General features: G+C 38.0%; 1 protein-coding gene across 1 annotated transcript in view; it reads left to right on the forward strand.

Moving 5' to 3' along the window:
• The window catches only part of LOC127651065 (retinoic acid receptor beta-like), a 126,768-nt gene that overhangs the window by 19,672 nt on the left and 84,360 nt on the right, over nt 1-22,736 (forward strand). Inside the window, exon 2 of the mRNA XM_052136771.1 lies at nt 12,393-12,541. Within this exon, the coding sequence (XP_051992731.1) occupies nt 12,393-12,541 (149 nt within the window). The remainder of the gene's footprint in view (nt 1-12,392; nt 12,542-22,736) is intronic.

Genomic DNA, 22,736 nt, shown 5'->3' on the forward strand with positions numbered 1-22,736 from the left:
AAATGTAGCTAGTATTGGAATAATGACTCGCTATTGGGTAATTAAAGTAAATCAGATGAGGAACAAAAGGACATTTGACATTACTTAAGATGCTCCACCAGTGGTGTTTTATCATTATGGGTTATAATTCATTATAATTGTCCCAAGGTGAACTATGTGTTCTTAAAGATATAGTTTTGTGTTACATGGGAATGTATAAGACAATTCCTGTCAGGATCCTTCAGGGTTGGTTCTAAATTATGATTCCAGAAATTCCTCTCAGAATCCTTCAGTTCTCATTCTTTATTCTCTCTAATCCTGTGGCCGTCAGAGCTGTGTGTGTGTGTGTGTGTGTGTGTGTGTGTGTGTTGAGTGTGTTGAGTGTTTGAATCAGCAGTGCTGTGTTCAGTTTATTTTCCCCCCATTGAGTGAACAGCCTGTAATGGGTGTGAGAGTTTCCTGTGTGACCCGCCGCTGGGTTCATCCAAAGGGTAAGAGTTCAGCGAGACATTCTTGAACAGCATAGCACACCGTTCCTCTCTCTGGCCTGTCTGTCATTGTCCTGTATCCCTCTAATGGCCACTCTCTGTATGTTAACATGCGGGAAGTCGCCTGGCCACTGTGCTGAGGTTTAATCGCCCAGAAAATGGAGAAAGACTCCCATGCGGTGAACGCCGCTCGTCACCAGAAAGAGGAAATGGAGCTGCCTTTATGTGCCCCTTGTGTCCGCAGGTGGCCTGAACTGCTCGGCTCTGCCCCGAGTTTCAAATAAACCACAGCAATGAGCCAAATGGAAGAATGATTATTTATATTACACAGACACTATCTTTCTTTTCTCTCTGGTGTAATAAACAGAACAATAGAATAATGGGCTGTTCCTGCCAATAGTGTCACATTTACACCTTAAAGTCAACATGACTTCAAAATTGACCCTAGTTACTTACATGTACATGCCTAACGACCTGCCACTTATACAGTATGTAACACAAATGGATGTACAAAATGCTCTGATAGTGTCACATTTAAAAAAATGTTTAAGACAATGAGAAAATAATAGAATAGAATATATTCTGTTATATTTTGGTTTATTTTTCATATATCAAATAGATGATGCAACAAATGCTAAAATGGCATTCATTAATCCACACTGAAAATGTATGTTCAACACATATTGAGCTACACTTAACACATAAGAGACACATACGCAACACATATGTATTTTTTCAGGCTCATATTGAGTCTAAATAGATGCACAATTTACATCATTTCAGTATGTACAATAATATAAATGTCAATAGCCATGTCCTGTTGGTGTTACACTTGCTATAGTTTATTTTTACGTTGCTTTTTCGTCAAACAGCAATGTCAAATGTACATAAAGGCCTCATCAAGTCAAGTTTATAATATGTATGTTAGCACGCATGGTAGACTGATAAATAACCAGCATTAAGCAGAAAATCGACATGATACAGTAATGATTTGTATGAATATAGTACTCAATTGTCTTGTAATAATCAAAGAAATTGATCACCTAACTTAAATAGATATGAATATTCTATATCTATTTAATATATATACTGTATATATATATATATATATATATATATATATATATATTAGTTTTTAGTTTTTTTGTTAGATGATTCAATAGAGAAAGGTTCAGTAATACTATGTGTTTATTTTTAAAACATTTAACACATTTTAATAACAATGGAGGAAATGGTTGAAATTATTCACATTAATTAAGGTATGTCACCGCTCCACCACATTGAGTGGGATTTCTTAAATTGAAGAAGAAAAAGAAAACAAGAGAGCCAAATTTGGTAAACTTTTGAAATCGTCTATTATTATGGCAGCAACAGGTTGCCTATGTAATCAGACTGTAATATATTAATTATATACAGTACATTTATATAAACAAATTAGAGCTTACTCCACTGCTAATTTTTACTGAAGATTTCAAGAAATGACGGGTCAATGTCTACCTTATTAACCTAACATTGACAGATTGACGGATATTTCAAAATGGTGTCTCTAATTTTGTGAGATAAAACACAAAAATACCATTTAAACCATACTGCGAGTTAATTTTTATTTAGCCATTTTACTGCCAATGTAACCATTCACTGTACATGGTAAATGCATAGCTTCCCTTTCTTTCTCATAGAAAATGTATTTGTCTGCAAATAAGAATAGTACTACTTGAGTTTTGATTGCAGAATTATGGAAATTGCATTGGTCAAAAAGCATCCTTGAAAGTGTGCCCCAGGTGTATTTCAGTAGAGCAGTAGTCCTCCACAACCAACTGCAAACTCGCATTCAGCTCTGACTCCATTTTAGTATGAGCGTTCTAGTATGGCCACTTTTCACCATCCAATCAATTACTGATGGGTAAAATATATATTTATATATATATCATTTTTTTTTTTAAATCTCATTGAACATCCTGCTTCACTCAGATATACATCACATTACGGGGAGTGAAGAGGGTGTGAAATGCTGTTTATTGTTGAGATTCATCTATAGTTTTATTGTGGACTGCAGCTCTTTTGTGTTAGCATGAAAGAACTGTCTTGTTTTACCTGTTACACTGTTAAGCATATGGTAGTCTCCTTATGAGCCTTGTGAATAGACATCACTTCAGTGGTGATTGTGGTCTTCACTGATCAGAAGAGACGAGCACACAGACACTAGCAGCGACTCTCTTCCCCAGATTAATCTATATAAGTGTGATTCAGCACAAGCCGCAGCAGTAATAGTCTTGACTTAAATGAAAACAAATGCCTCCTGCCCTTATTAATTCAATCAGGCCTCCCTCAGAGAAGCGTCGCTGGGGAGAAAGAGGAGTGCAATCTGAGATCAATAACAGGTCATTCATCTTTTCAAACAGCCAATTCTCTATACTCAGAGAGAGAGAGAGAGAGAGAGAGAGAGACCATTCACTTTACTCAGGCTGGGTCCAAAAGCTGAAAAAGACTGCATACAGAGGTAGGAAGGCATCAAGGCATGTCCGAATCCAATGTTGTATCATATCCTTTCTTTTAAGATGCCTTCAAGCAGCTGTCTTTGATAGTCCACAATCCTGTGTGTTCGGTGGTTGGTTGAAAGAATAGATTTGTGTCTGATGGAGCGATTGAAAGCAGTAATTAATAGCAGTAATCTTTTTTTATCAAATTAACTACATGTTGTGCTGATAATCAATTTAATCGTAATTAATGGCAAATCAATATTTGCTGAGAAATGCCCCCAAAGAAAGATAATTAAAATAATTAAACAGTAATATACCATAAATATAATAATTCAAATACTTTACATTATTGTGGGAAGAGTCAGTGCCATAAATGTCACGCTTTCAAAACGTTAAAAGTTCAAAGAAGTTCAAATAAGTTGAATGCAGTCTGAATCTTTGAAGAACACTTCTTGAGATCCATTCATTCTGTTGCGCTCTCCATCCAGCTGTCTTCAAATCCAGAGCGCTTCATCTGATTTGACGTGGTATGATGCCAGTACAGCTCCAAGCTGAGGCTGCACTGACTGTTCCCTGCTGACTGTGAAATGCAAAAACATGAAGGCGGTACTTGAAGCTTAAAGGAATATTTCGGGTTCAATACAAGTTAAGCGCAATCGACAGCATTTGTGGCATAATATTGATTGCCACAAAAATTTATTTTGACTTGCCCGTCCTTTTCTTCAAAAAAGCTAAATTCGAGGTCACAGTGAGGCACTTACAATGGGGCCAATTTTTGAAAGTGTTAAAATACTCACTTTTTCAAAAGTTTAGCCACAAGACCAAAACAATATGTGTGTTAACATTATTTATGTGTTATAAAATCACTTATTAACCTTTTCTGTGTTAAGTTATAGCCAATTTTACAACTTTGTTGCCAAGAAAACAAAGACAATGCCAAGACAATGTCAACTAACACTAAAACACTAAAATGACTGTAAAATGTACAATGTAAACCACTTTACAGCTCAAACAATACATACATTTTAACTGAAAGAAAAAAATAATGTGTGCTTTATAAAATTATAAGCTTCACATTTCTGCCTTTAAACCCTCCAAAAATTGTCCCATTCACTTCCATATTCACTGTAGAACACTGACTCAAGTCAAAAGAGCCCCCCCCCCCCCATGTTTCTACAATGTATTGGTGCTGAGATATGGGTGTTGCTATACGGGAGCTCTGGATGGTTGCAAGGTTTGGCAGTTTTCCAGATCTTTAATGGCTGCTCGCTAGCCTGTGTGAAACCAGCCAGCAGTCTCTTTGACTTTCATATCTGAAGAGATCCCTCTGAGCCATTTTCAATGTAAAGGGGCGACCAAACTAGGCTTTGAGCAAGCAAAATTATTTTCAGACAACGCAATGAACCAGGATATGTCACATGGGAGGGCTTCTGGTGTTAGTAAATCAACTGTTTATTTCATATTTGTTTGTCAAAATAAATGAATCCATAAAAATTTTAATCAAATTAAAATAGAACAATTCATTTTCAAAATTGTTAGGAAAATAAGTGCTTTTATTCTGAACTTCACAGCACAATCCAACATTGGGAGTTATTTGTGTCAAATATAATGCTGCATAACAGAGCATCACAGATGTGAGATATTTCTTAAATATAATACAATTACTATCGATTAATTATCATTAGTAGTAGTATTACAGTAAATATTACGTAACTATTCAGCAGTGAAATCTTTTTTGTCATCTTTTTCCTTTAAACTTAGCTGTTAAATTTGCCGCAAGCTTTTATTTTGGAGAGAAGCCCTTTCTGTGTCTGTGTGTTTTTGGTGGTAGCTTCTCACTTCTCACACTGACTCAATGTGATTATTATTCTGTATGTGTCGCACTTTACAAAGCGAATTAGTGCTCTGTTCACTGTCATCTACTGTAAACTGAGCGTGTGATGCTCATGATGGTGTTTTCCATGTATGAGCCAAAGAGCTCTAAAAGCAGCTGGTGTCAGCACAACATCGGCTCCACAAATTCACAAGCGCTCACATTTGAAGCACGTAACACGTGCAAACTATATATTTATCTCATTAAATCACAGCCTTTTAATAATTGAATAATCTCACTTGGACATAATGTGAGTTTAATTTGTGTGCTGAATATTTACATTTACATTTATGCATTTGGCAGACGTTTTTATCCAAAGCGACTTACAGAGCCCTTATTAATAATAATAATAATAATAAGTTTTATTTATATAGCGCCTTTCCAGAGCTCAAGGACGCTTTACAATAGACAAGCAACAATAAAGGCAGAGGACAAAGACAGCAGACAAAACAACAGCAGGACAATACGCCCGGAGCAACCTGGAGTTAAGTGCCTTGCTCAAGGACACAATGGTGGTCGCTGTGGGGATCGAACCTGCAACCTTCTGATTAACAGTTATGTGCTTTAGCCCACTACGCCACCACCACTCCATTTACAGTGTGACATTCGTACATCAGATGGTATAGGTTTTTGGTAACAGAGCATTTTTTCGAGCACAAATTACCAGCACACGGTTGCGGAATCGGACCCAATTATCGGTATCTGGACATCCCATCTCATAAGCGTGTGAGATAATAACATTGCTAAAGCCAGCACCACTAAAAATATTCTTTGTTAAGTCTAAAGCTTATGTGAATTTGTCATAGATCATTAGACATGATGTCATGGAGGCTGTACGAGGTGCCTTCATACACAAAACGCCTGACACTGACTGTCAGGACAGTGAAGGATCAAAACAGCTCTCAGACACAGCCATAGAGACTGGAGCTGCATTTATGCATTTACCCTGTTCATCTGGTCTCTGATAAGACAAGATACATAATGCTTGAGTTTTATTTTCCTTCTGGTCTGTATGTGACTGTAAAAACAGATTTATTGAGTTTAGTGTAATACAAAGTATGTATTCTAGCATTATCTTCTCAACTACAGAATTTTAATGATGTCTAGAAGGTTATTTACACCTTTGTTTCCTCATGATTAGACTATTCCAATTCTTTTTACATAGGAGACAACAAGTCATAATTATCTTGTGTGCAAATGGTTAAAAATGCTGCTGCTAGGCTCTTGATAGGTACACGCAAGCAAGATACCATTTTCCCCATTTTAGTCTCTCTTCATTAGCTGCTGGTCAGCTATTGAACTGATTTTAAGATCTTATTGTTTTTAAATCATTGAATGTGTTAGCACCATTCTACTTTTCTGACCTCTTGCACATACCACAGATCAGCCACAACATTAAATCCACCTGCCTAATATTGTGTAGGTCCCCCTCATGCCGCCAAAACAGCACCAACCCACATCTCAGAACAGCATTCAGAGATGATATTCTTCTCATCACAATTGTACAGAGCTGTTATCTGAGTTACTGTAGACTTTATTAGTTCAAACCAGTCTGACCATTCTCTGTTGACCTTTCTCATCAACAAGGTGTTTCCATCCACAGAACTGACGCTCACTGGATGTTTTTAGCACCGCTCTGAGTAAATTCTAGAGACTGTTTTGCCTGAAAATCCCAGGAGATCAGCAGTTACAAAAATACTCAAACCAGCCCATCTGGCTCAAACAATCATGCCACAGTCCAAATCACTGAGATAACATTTATTCCCTGCTCTGATGACTGATGTGAACATTAACTGAAGCTCCTGACCCATATCTGCATGATTTTATGCAATGCAATGCTGTAACACGATCGGCTGATTAGATAATCACATAGATGATTGTTGACAAGCCCCATTTCCACAGCCATCACTCCAACACCTTATCCTTGCGTAATCATGCTAAATTGATAATTTGGTTCTAGAAAATCACTTCCATTATATCAAACATTGCTGAAAGTTATTTGTTTCATTAAATGAAGCTGAACATTGTCTTTGTGTTTGTTTTTGAGTTGCAATAGACTGGAATGTCTTAAGGTCAATATTAGGTCAGAAATGACAAAACAGAAACCGCTTTCTCTAGAAACTCGACAGTCAATCATTGTTTTGAGGAATGAAGGCTGTACAATGCTTGAAATTACCAAAAAACTGAAGATTTCATGCAGAGATGCACACTACATTCTTCAAAGACAAAGGACAACTGGCTCTAACAAGGACAGAAAGAGATGTGGAAGACCAGATGTACAACTAAACAAGAGGATAAGTACATCAGAGTCTCTAGTTTGAGAGATCGACGCCTCACATGTCCTCAGCTGACAGCTTCATTGAATTCTACCCGCTCAACACCAGTTTCATGTTTCAGTTTCAGTTTTCAACAGTAAAGAGAAGACTCTAGTGCAGGCCTTATGGGAAGAATTGCAAAGAAAAAGCCACTTTTGAAACAGAAAAACAAAAAGAGTGTTATGGATCTTAACACCATTGAGCTTTTGTGGGATCAACTAGACTGCAACGTGCATGAGAAGTGCCCGACAAGCCAAAGACAAGACAAATATATATAAACAGATGAGGTTTTTAAGGTTAATGCTTCATAGAGTTTTAAAACAATAGTCTGCTGTGTGTTTGGTGGGTCATTAAGGGGTCATGACCCCACTGCTGCTGGGGCCACCATCTTAACAGCAGACATCCATGAATTCTAGTGCTGTTGAAAGTTTTATGAACAGATACAAGCTCCTGTAAAAACATAATAAAAGGCTTGCAAAACAGAAAGATTGAAACGTTGAAATTTATCTGTTTTTAGATTGTCAAGAATGAAGAGCATTTTTAGATATTCTAAGTTTTTCTAACCTCCAAACTGTAGAATCAGATGTACCTGGTCAAGGCCTCTTCAGAAAACGAGGCTGATTTAGCTTTAACCTTGTTTATCTGGACACACATAAACACTCTTACACAACGTATTGATCTTATTCACTGACAATAAGCGTAGTCTCTTTATCCTGTTACTCTGTCAAACATGTTGTTTGTCCTCAATAATGTTATTGGCTAAACTGATGTGTGCAGGAGTGTGTTAAGAAATCAATCCAAGCAAACCTTGTATCTAGGGCTCAGTAATGTTTAGAAGCCTGCTGCTTGTTTTGTGCTGTTAGTGATGTGCTACCATGATGCCCTCAAGATATAACAGATTATAAGACTAAATGATAAATGAGACTAAACTCCACACAGACTCACTGAGCAGTATATTTTGTCTTGTAAACTGACTTAAAATTGAAAAAGCCATCAGTGAAGGGTAGGTGAAATATTGACATTTCTTTTAGAAAGTCAAGAAAATTCCCACCACTGTGTCATTTCCATAAAATTAAAACAAAATATGTTTTAAATAAAATGGCCTAGTCCTTTGTCTTGCTAAAGCTAATGTCATAGCTAAAATTATATGTATTCTAAATACACACAATTAAGTGATATTTTCACACTTTTTGCATAATTTAACAAAATGAACACTTGATTGAGGGAAAAAGAAATATTCTCACAAGTGATATTTATTTAGATTTTTTATTATTTTGAAGAAACATCTATTAACAATATATTCACACAGATTTTCTTGGCGATATAAATGAAAAAAATTAAGTAATAAATATTATGTTGATTTTTATAAAAATTCTATAAAGTCTTTTATATAAAATATTTTGAACAAAAATATTTTAATAGCGTCTCTGATTTAACACCTTATTAGTAAATTAGGGCTGCCCCCTAATAGTAGACCAAATGTTAGTTGATGAGAAGAGTCTTGGTCGACCAAGTTTTAACCGACAAGTTGGTTGCAGAATATAAACTCCACAGGAAGTGGTGAAGTCACACAGTCACTGACAGACATGATCGTTTACATGGCTGGTCCATGCGGTAATTAATTATGTCAGGCAGGAAATCCAAAGTGTGGATCATTTCAAGAGGGTAAAGGACCCCAAGATGGTGACATGCAATCTCTGCATTTATTCATCGACCTCAAACACGGCTTATCATTTGAAACAAGTAGCCCAAAGTTAGCCACTTAGCATGGCTAGTCACTAGATAAATATGCTTTATTAGGCTTATCCAAGTGTTCGTGGGGAGTGGATAAGCTAAATTAGTACCTCCCTTACTACATGTTTAACTTAATGTGCATTTCTCTCTATAAATGAACAAAATGTTCAGACAGTCTCCTTGCTTGACACATTCAGAATAATTTTGCCAGTGTCGCTACAGCTTGTGTGTGCGCTTGTAAAATGTATATTTTAAAGACTCATTATTACGGTTTAGTATTTATCTATAATGTAGAACAGTGTTAACAATGTTACTTATAACTCAGCCCTGGAATTCAAACCATTTTCTGATGAATCACCAATTAATTAAATTAATAAACCTGCGACAACTAGTCGACAAATGGCTTAAACCTACAACTTTTAGCCGATTAGGATAAAGACGAGCCGGAGGTGCCTGTTAGAGAGAGAGTGAGACACACGTGGACACTGTGTGTGGATGTGTATAAGTTTAATTGACCGCTGAGCCGGTTCCTGCCTCCTCCTTGACCATCCTTACCCATTACATTGGTGCCAAATCCCAGGAAGGAGGAGGTATGCGGGCCACCGGGAGTTAGAGGATCCGCTGCCATCCAACAGGAAGAGGAGGAGCTGTTCCGTCCACCAGGGGTCGGAAGACTCACTGAGGACCAGGTGATGCCGTGTCCGGGGACCAGTAAGCGAGTTTTTCTCTCCCTCTCTTCTCTCTCTCTCCATCTCTCTCTCTGTTTCTCTCTCTCTCTTTCTGTCCCTCCCTCTCGTTTCTCCCAGGGCTCCAGAGAGGCGGGGAAGACCTGCTGGCAGAAGGATGACCGGAAAGGTAATACCTCCCCTCCAGGAAGGGAGGGGAGGGGAGTACGCCACGCTGGAGGTTTCCCCAGCCAGATTCGGGTGATGGAGGAGTGTAATGAGGAGGGGGGCGTGGCTGGGCCGTGAGGACGTATGCCCGGCACTGAATTGTCCTAATCAGCCAGGAGGAGGATAAAGACGAGCCGGAGGAGACAGTTCAAGAGAGACACACATGGCCGCTCTGTGTGTGTCTGTGTGTTTAAGTTGATTTATATCATTAAAAGTATTGTTGACTGCTCAACTGATTCCCGCCTCCTCCTTGCCAATCCTTACCGTTACATATGCATAAAACGTTTGTGTTAATTTAGTTAAGAACATCGTGGAAAACATGCCTTGATTATTTATGGCCATGTCCACACTAATACTGTCATTTTAATATGAAAAAACATTAATTTAGCTGCGTTTATGGCTCTCATCCATACTGAAACAGAAAATGCTCTCCCTAACCACATACTTTGGAAAACAATGGCATCATGGAACTGAAAACTGAGTTTTCAAACTTAAAATGGATTAGTGTGGACATGGCCTAAGATTTTAAACATTTTGAATCTACTTGGCTATAGTGATTGAAATGATGTTTGCTCTGATTGAAAATAAAATCACCCTTTTAAGCCATTTCACAGCAATAATATTGAGATGTCCATCAAATATCATCATGTGGCCTGAAAAATATATAGACCAGCCAGAAATCACAGAAAGCGGAATTTGCTCTCTGAGGGACCGTGTCATGAAGGATTTGTTTTTGGGATTTAAATGGAAGCACGTGGGCAGTAAGTTGTGTTGGGATGAATCGGATAATCTTGTGAGAAAGATCATTTCTGATGGAGAGTAGTGAGTGAATGAGATGGCTAATTGAGTTGACTGTGGTGAAGTGCTTCAGATAAATCTTTTATCTGATCAGCAGATCTGTGTGTAGCGGCGTGCAGTACACGAATACTAGTGCTGCCGGCAGATCCAATGTTTCTCACTACACACGACACACTGCCTTAGTTGATTCAAGTCTATGAGTGCAGTCACTGCTCAATAAACCAGCATTATCTCACATGTGGTTAATGCTTTTAAGAATGTAGAAGACAGACTAAGATGACCTCATAAAGTGTAAGAAAATATGTAGAAAGATAAAAGAAATTTGAATGCATGATTTTGCCAACAATAACCAGATTGTTTTGTTGTGTGTAATTTATTCAATGTTAAAATACTTTGCCTTCAAGTCGAGGCTCCGATACACTCACTGGGACGTTTTTGTCCATTCTTCGCTCAGAGCTAGATAAAAGATAAACAGCACATTTGGACTCTAGCCTGCCCCGCTGGATCTGACGTTTAGAGGAGCATTTAAATATGAGGCTGACGCTATCCTGTCAACAGTCTGTGAACAGTCTGCATGTAGTGTGACTTTAAAGAAAAAGTCTGAGTGACTTTAAAATGTGTTATCAATGACTACATGCTTCATTACATAAACAGTATCCACATGTAATCAGTAAAAGAAGACATTTTAACCACTTGATTATTATTTAAGTAATAAACATGCAGTAGATAATTTGTCATTTTACCCGCTAATGCTAATGCTAACACGCTATATGGGGCCATAATATGCATTGGCAACCCTCTGTTATTTGATGTTATGATTAATTTGGTGAAAATAATCTGCGTAAGATCATGAAAACGTTTTTGTGGCAGGGCCTAATCAGACTGATCAAGCCAAAGAGGGCTTGCCTCCTTTCCATTGCACTTCGTTACACTGGTGCCTCAACACGGGAAGGAGGAGGGATGCGACATAGTAGAGTCCTCACCACTACCATCCACCCCAATGGAGCAGCCACGGCCATCCGCCTATGGACGGAGGAGCCTGGCCGTTTGAGAGCGGAGGAATGACCGCGAGCGTGGAGCGACTCCTGGCCAACCACCTGGAGTGGGAGTACCGCTGCCAGGGGCAGGGGAGACCTCTTCTGTACACCGAAAATGTGGCAGAGCATTCCAACTGCCAGGGGCTGGGAGACTGCCTCCGATCCACCCATGGAGGCGCGGCTGTTGTCCACTAGAGGGTGGAGGAGTGGCCGAGGCCGTCTCTCTACAATTTCTCTGCCGCTTCACGTTGGCCTTTCCCAGAAAAGGGGGTGGGGTGGGGTGGGGGGGTGGGGGTACATCATGCCGGGGACTCCCGGTCTGAGAGAACGAGGGAGGAATGTGGGAGGGCGGGGCCGGGCCGTGATTCTGCACACCCAACCCCTAATGAGAGGGAGAAAGGCAACCGGAGATGGCGGTTCGAGAGAGAGAGTTAAGGGCTGCTGCCTGGCATGTCTTTGTGTTTGTTTTTGGTTTAAGTTAATCATTAATCTATTATTTATATTGTTAAGCTGGTGTTTGCCTCCTCCTTTCCATTGAACTTCGTTACTTTTTTTGATATACTTGTTTATTAAAGAAAGGCATTAATACTACTTCAAAGATGTGTGTATAAAAGTGTATTCATGTTGACTGATCTCAACTGAGTGAAGAAATGAACCAGGAAAAGATACTGGTCTCAAAATAGGTGAAGCACACAACCCAAATTGATGTTTTTCCCTCCATCTTGAATCTCAGGGATGGACTCTTCATACATCCTTGTCTCAATCATGTTTTTTTGTCTCTTTTCTCCCCTGCAGCCATTGAGACTCAAAGCACCAGTTCTGAGGAGTTGGTGCCAAGCCCTCCCTCTCCTCTACCCCCTCCCCGTGTCTACAAGCCCTGCTTCGTTTGCCAGGACAAGTCCTCAGGGTACCACTATGGTGTCAGTGCATGTGAAGGCTGCAAGGTAAGCCTGCATTCACCCCATCAACACCAATTGAAAGCCAGACAATCAATATTCTGGTTTCCTCAGCTTGCACATTCTACAGCATGTGCCCCAAGTCTACCCTTTCTACAAACTATAAGGTTCACAGGCATTTGTGTTCAATTATTAACCTTATGAGGGCTATAGGACTCCAGTCAAATCTAACTGATCTTGTTCAGGACTCTGCGCAAGTGTAAAGGTGGAGTAATGCAGGTCTTATGGGTTCCTGCATGAGGTCTCTTAACTGACTGTTATACTCACAGGTTTTGTCATGTGATTTCTTCTAAGGGAGGAGACCCGCTACAGTGCAGGATGTTTGCTTAAGTATTGTTTTAGGGACTGGGTCATGTGCGGTTGACTTTAGGTTGTAAATATAATCACAGACTGCAATGATGCTTGAATGAATAGTGCAAGTGAATAGTCAAAAAGAAGAAGCTTAGCAGAATGTTGATGCTGCTCATTTTGGTACAATGCAAGTAGACAGTGGCTGTGAAGCTCTAAAAACAGCATAAAAGTCTCATTAAAGTAGTATATATGACAGCATAACAACCTATATTCTACATTCTGTGAATTGTGGTCAGTGAGAGGAAGTTGGATTCATTCTCATGGTGTGAATGTTGTAAGTTCTGGAATGTTTGGAATGTCTTAGACTGAGAAGAGGTAATCTCTCCCCCACCTCCCGGTTTAAGATCCAAAAACATGTAAGAAAGTGGAAACCAAAATTAATTAGTTCATTTGAGAATCATTTAACTCTTAAGCTTTACTTCAAACTTATCCCTGCCAATGGAACTAACTCGACAAAGAATCCATCATTAGTTAAACATTAAATCCCTGTTTCCTAAAGAACCATTTGGGTGTTGAAGACTTGAATAAACACTTGGTTCTAAGAATAAGACTAATGTAATGGCTATTAGATTTACATAAAGACATACACACTCGTTACGGCCATGCAGAGAGAGAGAGGGATCAAAAATAGCAAATCCAGGCCAGTCTGCCTTTGAATGGGTGACATTACGGCTTCAAAGGATTAGAACAGGGATTATAGGATCTTTCTGTGTCATATATCTGTCCCTGTGGGCACTGCGCCATTGTAAGGAACTTGTTCTATGGTTGAACTTCACAGAATAATAGGCTCGAGAGCACTCTTAACGCCAAAGGGTCTAAATACACACTCAAATGCACAAACCTCAAAGTGCATACTGTAGAGACATGTTTTACTGCTGAAAAAGATCAATGCTGCAAAGAATATGTTTAATGCACCATGCGTGACTGTTTGTGTGTGGTTGGATACTGTATGTTGCATCTGGCTGTCGTTGAATCCTGGATATATAGTGACAGAAACACATGCGAACTTCCCACACACTCCAGTACATCATGGGATATTCACACTTGATTTCAGGCAAACAAGCTCAATTATTTTGGATTGTGTATTGAAATGTGATTCATTTCTTAGGCTTTTTGCCCAGGAGGTGGAGGTTAAAGGCCAAGATCACCCTCCAGAGCATCTCCTCGTATCCCAATAGAAATCTTGTTTTTCAAAGTTATTGTTATTTTCTATAGAGTGCAAAAATGCCCGTCCAATCCTTCAGCTGTTTTGGCTCCAGAAGTATTTTTCACAAAATCAAAACATTTCATAAAACCCCTCATAAAAGTGCCATGAACAACACACAACATTAAAAACTTTAATTTGAAACAAAAAACTATTTGAAAATAGAACAAAAAGACAAAGGTCTCCTCAATGTTTTTCATGAGGGTATGATCTACAATCCCATGAGGCATTGTAAATTATGTAATACAATTTAAAACCATGGAAATATAATTGATTATAAGTATAGAAACTGGAATTTCTGGGCTGATACTGATAATCGAAAATTCACAGCTCATTGTGCCCGATACCGATAACCTGAAATTCACAGCTCGTTGTGACCGATAACCGATAATTCACAGCTCATAGTGACCGATACAATAACCGATAATTAACAGCACATTATGACCGATACCGATAATTCGTAACTCGTTGTGACCGATACGATAACCGAAAATTCACAGCTTATTGTGACCGATAATTCACAGCTCATTGTGACCGATACGATAACCGAAAATTCACAGCACATTGTGACCGATACCGATAAATGATAATTCACAGCTCATTGTGACCGTTCACAGATAATTAACAGCTCATTGTGGCCGATCACAGATAATTAACAGCTCATTGTGACCGATACCGATAATTAACAGCTCATTGTGGCCGATGTCGATAACCGAAAATTCATGGCACATTGTGACCGATACCAATAACCGATAATTCACAGCTCATTGTGACCGATACGATAACCGATAATTTACAGCTCATCGTGACAGATACGATAACTGATATTTAAAAGCAATAATAATAAAGTTGACATTTTAAATCATTCATCCTGGAACTGTTTGCTAATTCATTAAAAGCTTCTGATTTTAAAATAGGTGTCATTTAAAAGCTTGGAATCTGGGCTGCTATTTAAGGTTTGACGGATGTAACATGAACTGTAAATGTGGATATATTACAGATGTATGCTGATTTAAATGAGAAATAAATGACAGTGCACTTGCATGATGGTACCTGTTTATAGATGTGTTTATGCTAATCCTGGTGACTCGCTCACAGAGTGAGAATAATTAACTTCTAAAAGCTGTAATAACGCATTAAACCAAAATGAGGCTGTAAACTGCATGTATCGAATATTAAAGGACAAAACAAACCCTAATCTCTGTATACATGGTGCATTATTAGTGCCTGCAGCCGGATAGCGAGTGCAGCGGTGGTTTGTGTGTGTTTGTGCTTATGTGCGTCTACAGACCTCATCTGTGACCGTTCCTCTGTATAATTTATTAAATGTGCTGTTTTAGGTTGTGCTTGGAAACTATGTGCTATTTCCCACATTCTGTAATAAGTAATAATGTAATAAGCCAAAACGAAAAACCCCCATATAACATACATGCATGCATACGTGTTTATTGCTTTTCGTTTATTGCCTCATGAAACAAACAGAATATGGGAAATGCTATTGTTACTTACAGCTCCAAATCAACTTAACAAGGTGCAGAGATCCGACCTCAACAGAGCAAGATGATCTTAGCTCTCACTCACACAGACACGCTGTGTATGTACACGCGCACTGCCGCTTGAAGAGTCTCTGCCTGAAGGGAAGATGCATCCGGCAGTCAGAGAATTTCAACCTTAACTAAATAAACCAGAACAAATTATCAGCGAAAATATCGGAGGTAATTCCATTAGCCCCGCAATCATTATATTTAGATATTCCGTGTTATCGGCCCATTATGTATCAGCTGCAGATATATCGTATATCCCTAGTTTTAAACATTGTTATTGTTTAATATCAATAGAATTGTGAGATTTATTCAGATATACTGTGTACAAATTCTGTATATAATAGGGATGTAACGGTTCTCACGGTTCGGGTTGTGTAATGGTTTAAGGGTTTCGGCACGGTTCAGTATTTGCTTTGTTAAAAAAAAGAATATATATATATATATATTACTGCCAAATTCAAAGAATAATCTATAAACACTTCAACAGGTTTGCCCTTAAATAACAATCTTTGCTTTACAACAGTAACCATAGTTTAACTATGACATTTGTAGTAAAATCAAAGAAACATGGTTACTGTCATGGTTACAATATATAGTAAAATCATGATTACTCTATAGAAACTACAATATTACTTAAGTAAAACCATGGTTCAGTTTTGTCAGGGTCCGAGCTTGCGGTCATCTGACCGTTGTGCTTTAAGGAACAATAAATCTTTGCACTCGATCAAATTCCAGGGCCCTACTTTCTAAGACTTTTCCTAGATATTTGAGTTTTATCACCCAGTGCGCTTGCATTTTCAAAATCGCACCAGGATAAGCTAGTTTAATGGTATTTTGCTTATAATTCTATGAATTGACGGCCGCCTCGCGTTCACGTCATATTTATTTGTGCCGTTCGGGGCTGAGGTTCCCTTTTCTCCCAGCAGATGACGCAGGTGTAGTCCTACAATCATTTTCTATGTATGTGTGTAGTATATATATATATATATATATATATATATATATACACAACACACACACACACACACACACACACACACACACACACACACACCTGTAAAGTGTATTATTTTATAACTAAACACAATATATATACATTGAAAATATAGACAGTAGGCCTATAGTCTAAATATTTAAAATATCGCAAGTATCTGTGTGAAAATATTGTGTATATATTCATACATTTTTATATGTGTATATATATATATATATATATATATATATATATATATATATATATATATATAGCTACATATGTCGACTTTTTCACTTTACTCGTACTTCAGTTGCAACAATAAATGGTAAAACATAGATACTTGCATTATTTAAAAAATATAGGCTACTATAGGTCTAACGTCTATATTTCGCATTAGAGATGCACCGATTGCAATTTTCTTGGTCGATTTCGATTTCCGATTTTTTGCAAGTGTGACCTGCCGATACCGATTTTTTCCGATTTTCTTTCTAAGAACTACTATTGACCGCATATACAAACAAAATCTACCTTTCTTCAATGCAACATTTTATTTTCATAATAAAATTTATTATTCAACATTACAATTTCCCCCAAACTGCACTAAGTTACAGGATCTTCTCTCACTTAAACAACTCTGAAAATAAAGTGCTCTGTGACTAGAAAGAGGTAGAAATAACAAATTAATTAATTAATTTATATAACAGATGTCATTTCCCACTATTTTTATAAATGGACCTTTTTCTCTTTATTACTCGTCTAACAAAACAATTCCCAAGATCTGAAAAACTGAAGTGTCCAACAAACTCAACTTACGTGAGATGTACAAATATCAGTTCTAAAACTGAGCACTGCTTCGGGAACGGTTTGCATACCTGTCAACACTCCCGTTTTGTATGGCCCAAACCACGTTATATGAATAATCACATCAATATATTATTCCAAGGTGGTCCAGTTGCCAGATCTTGAATGAAACGCATCCTACTCACACAATCGACACATCATACAAATTTCAAATAATTTATGACCACAATCTGGCAACCTGCATCCCATTTGCGCTGTTGATATCTGCGCAGGTAGTAGACGCGGGATGTTAAATCAAGCATCACTGGTAGAGGGGAGGAGAAGACTCAGCTGGTGCTCCGGTGAAAAAAACTAAATATACATGTACATTTAACAACAGCTGGATGGAAGAATTGAATTTCATATCACGAAGCCATATCGACAATACCCACGAATTTTGCAATGTGTGTCGCACTGATTTTAATATCGGACACGGTGGGAAAAATTACGTTAAATCACAACGGCACAATTTGTATGTATTTAGCCTGCCTCTGCCATCCAGCACCCCACTTCCCCTCTCCCGGATTTGTGTACCCAAATGTTGACAGATAACAGGCTGCGTGTGTTACATGACACGAGATTAAACAACTCGGGCAACGCGACGTTGAAAAGTACCTCCTAATCTGTATCGAGGAAATTTATCAGATTTCTGATCCCTCTGTCCTCAACTATGGAGAACAGCTGGTCATCCAGGGCCATGAATTGCATAATTTTCCTCGTAATTGCTTTGGTCTTTTCGCTGCTCATTCCAAGGAATGATAGGAGAGGCTGCTGACTTGTGACTGGCTCTGAGCTCTGGCTAGCTTTAGCCGCTTTCACTTTTTAGCTTCTTTTTTAAAATGGGCATGGTGATGGTGATGGTGTTTTAAATGTCTAATTAGGTTTGTTGATCCGAAAGTTATTGTGGTGGTTCCCCCACGGTTTAATTATTACACATTTCGAACTTTATGTATTCGTCACTCACACAGTGAAGATCTTCCACGCCAATGACATGTTTACGTGCGGCTGTGAGGTTATTGCCTGCGCCGCTGGCAACAAAACAGACCGGCTTGGAATCGGTAAGACGTGAGGCTGACTGGCCGGTTACCGGTCCGGGCCAAGCATGCGGAAAATCGGCTAATTCCGGTCCCTGGCCGGTCGAACGGTGCATCTCTATTTCTAATTGATATATATTGTATTTAGCTATAAGATAATACACTTTACAATAAAGCAGTCAAACATACATTTGTGAAAAACTCATTGTAGAGTCATTGTAAAAGCTTTCTTTTCTCTGCATGCGTTTACACGTTTATGTGCATTTAATCTGTCAATTAACTGTAATTAATAATCAATTAATAAAAAAACAGTAATTAAAGTATTAATTTAATAATAAAATGAAATGAACAGATTTCGTGTTTATTAAAAATAAAAGTTTGCCTATAATGCTTATAGTGCATTTATATATATATATATATATATATATAATGCATACTAATGAACCATGGATCGAAATATGAGGTCAATTTGTAAACATGCTAAGGTGATAAATATGCATGCAAATTTCACCTATTCAATATATAATGACGCATCGAAAATGATTTGAGGGTAATTGACAAGTAAGCTGATAAATGGGCGACGCTGTTATGATCATTGTATCGAGCGCTATAAAGTAGCCACAGATTGCCTGGAGCTCACTCACTCGGGGTAGAGCCAAGAGGCCAATATTATGAGAGAACCCCCAGGGCCAACATCTTATGCCAAGGACAATATTACGTCCATTGAGCAGCTTACTGTGTTTGATTGATACAGAAATGTGGCAAAACATACGAAAGTACACGGAATAATGCTGAAAAGATAAAACTGACAGATCTCATCTATTTGAGAGGTGTTACAGGAGGCAAAAGCATGAGATTGGGTCACTTTTGGGTCTAATGAATTTGAACACTCTTTTTTCAAAGAGACAATGTTGCGACAGAAATTCAGAGATATCATGCTGTGCTTTAATTGTTAATCAGTTGTTAATGATTAATCATGTATCAATGTATTACTATAACAGCATCTTAAAGGCATTAATCAAAGTGCATTATTGATGTGTACTATTGAAAGTCTGGACTCAAATCAAACCTATACATAGAGTAAAAAACATTTGATTCCAATTCAGTTTTAATGAGACAAAGAAAAAAGATTTAATAAAACCAACCCCTTTGACAAGAATGTGCCTGCAGTTTAAGAAATATTCATATATCGGCCATCAGACTTCCTGTAGTTATCTGTATCGGCCTTTGAAAAACTTGTATTGGTCAAGCACTTCCCATAATGCATCTGATTCTTAATTCTCTGCCTCATTATCCATGAGTCCAAAGACACATCAGATGCATGCAGCTTTCTTCAGCGTCTGTTTAAGGAGCACAAAATCTGCTCATCTGCATCATTTGACATGAGTACACTTCGTTTGATATCGGGTTGGAGATCTGATTTGAATTGGTAACACAGCGGGAAACATATGGCTGAGCATACGTGTATGCTTATGCATACGGAAAAGACACATCTCAAACTAATCCAAGTAAAGATGGCAGGCTCGCTGCGGTCTGTTTGCTTTGACTCTGTAATCCGTTATGACATTGCCATCTTTTTTGTGTCCTCTGTCTTTCTGTGGGTTTAAACTTTGACTGTCCCTCACAAGTTTTCAAAAACTTTCAAAGATGAATAGAAAAAAGGATTCTTTGAATCCTATCTTTGAGATATTACCTTGAAATATACTTTTATTCCCAAATTACTTCAATAATAACTGAACTAAACTGACCATATGCTTTTTTCTATGCATGACATACAATATATTGCAACAACAATAAAAGCATTATTTTTATTTATTCCTAATGCCAACCAGCAAAAAAAAGTTGACATTTCAATTTAGAACTGTGTAACTCACAGGAATACACAGTATTCATATGTTTTGCACCATTTTACTTTAAGTCATAAGCACAAAGGCAGTGGGCATGGCCATGAAGTTTTGGTATTTTTGTACAAGCGTGCGCTAAGTCTAAAAAATGACAGATGCAAAGCGCTAATAGCTGGATCAAGTGCAATTTAATTCTGAGGTTTTTCTCCGGCTATTCCACCATCTGCATCCTATATTTTAATCCATTCCCACAAGCACCAGCAATATAAACAAAGACAGCACATTTATAAGAGGCTGGTATGTATGAAATTAATTAGTAGAATATAAATATACATTTTCCAATTTTGTGCATTAACAGTGTCCTTGTTGAATGCCTGGTATATTTCTATGATAGTGACACACTCTTTTATATGCTTGGAAAATATGATTCTCATCAGAATTTGGATGTATGCTCCATTAAATAACAGAGAATGTAAGTATTATTAATCATTTTCATCTGCTGACACACAAATCATGGCTAGTATTAATAGTGATTGTATCAGAACTAGGGCTGGGATAAACGATTATTTTTTAAACGATTAATCTAGCGATTTATTTTTTCGATGCATCGATTAATCTAACGATTAATTTATTTATTTTTTTCAGTCCGATTCGATTTCGATTCGATTAATCGACATTTGTGACAACACCGGTAATACCGGTTTCATCGGGGGTGGGGGTGTATAAAATGTAAAAAAAAAAAAACATTTGCCGGGAGTTTGATTGACTGGCGATCTGATCAATCAATCATAATACGCCATTTTTGTCCGACAAAGTAGTCAGGAGAGAGAGGATTAACGTCGGTGGATTTGAATTTGAATAATGGATTGTAGGCTACTGTACTGACATCTTTCCGCGGTTAAAACAACAGTCCTTCTGATGTAGGCTACATTCATGTTTAGCCTATTTGATGCTATAAATTAACCAAGGAAAAGATGATCGGTTCACGAGCAGCTTTAACTGAGGCAATCTGTCACGACACATTAAAGAGCCACAAAATAGTAGGCCTATTTATGGTTTAATTTTCTTTGAATGACCAAATTTGAAAGTTGAGACTTTATTAAATGTTACCTGCTTGGTCCTGTCTGTCAGCGCGTGTCAATGTCCTCTATTGATTTTTTCACGACATTCATAGCTATAACGCATTATTAATAGCTATAAGCGAAAACTTTAGGTGTCGGCAACGTATTATAGCCTACTCCAACATCGAGTGCAAAGTGGGGAGTTGAAAAAAACTTACGGTGCTCTGTCATCTCAGAGGTGGCGCCTCTTAAGGTGCTGGTGCATTGCCGTGGTGCTAGAATGGAAGGCCATCTCCATTTTGCAAAGACGACATATCACGGAATTGTTACCTTTTAAATTAAAGAATTCCCATACTTTAGAGGAATGAGTGCATGCCGCCTTGCACTTCTGATAGTCTGAGGAGCCACTTGTGTTGCTACTACTCGCCGGCGCCGCCATCTTTGTTTTGGATCCGACGAATCGACGCGCATATTTTGCGTCAGCGTATTTTTTGCGTCGACGTCATCGATGAAGTCGACGCGTTGTCCCAGCCCTAATCAGAACACACTTCACTTCTATTGGTCGATTTTGATTTTGAACAATTCAATTATTTTATTGAAACATGGAAAATTCTAATTTCAAATAACCCCACTTGAAACTAAAATAGAATCAAAATAATGCCGTGGTAAAAAATTATACCAAATCCAAACATTTTACACTCTCCAACTTCTTTCACTGGCAACTTTTGTAGTGACAACAGGCGGAAAAATACCAATACAAATTATTTCATAAATATAATTGTAAATATAAACTTAATAATAATAAGAATAATAAGATTAAAACAGTAATTGTAAAATAAACATGACCATACTAATCTCATGCATTTTAAATCTCATAAAATGACGATCGTCAGAGACATAATTCGATGTTCCACTATATTTCACAGTTTGGACATGAACTGTCCAAACTGCAAATGCAGGAACTGAGTTTAAACTTTGCTTTAAGATAATATGTGATTTTGAAATGTCTTATTTCTCAGGAAAATACTGCAAATATATTCCACTTCATTAACATGCAATGCACCTAGAGTGTGCGCGCATACACCCACAAATAGTGCAAACATTTACACCCAGGCCCACTTGCTCTTTGCGCTGGCACGAAAATTGCTGTTAGAATTAGTGCTTCACCGAAAATTGGATAAGACATAGTGTACGGTCATTCCACATAGCACTAACCCAAGTGTAAATGCCCTCCCAGACGCATTCTATTTGAAACTCAAGTGTCAAGTGTAAATGCATCTGGCTGTAAATGCCACATATGTAAACATTACCCTGCACACAATGCTATGT

Source organism: Xyrauchen texanus, chromosome 10 (genome assembly GCF_025860055.1).
Source record: "Xyrauchen texanus isolate HMW12.3.18 chromosome 10, RBS_HiC_50CHRs, whole genome shotgun sequence".
Lineage (NCBI taxonomy): Eukaryota > Metazoa > Chordata > Actinopteri > Cypriniformes > Catostomidae > Xyrauchen > Xyrauchen texanus.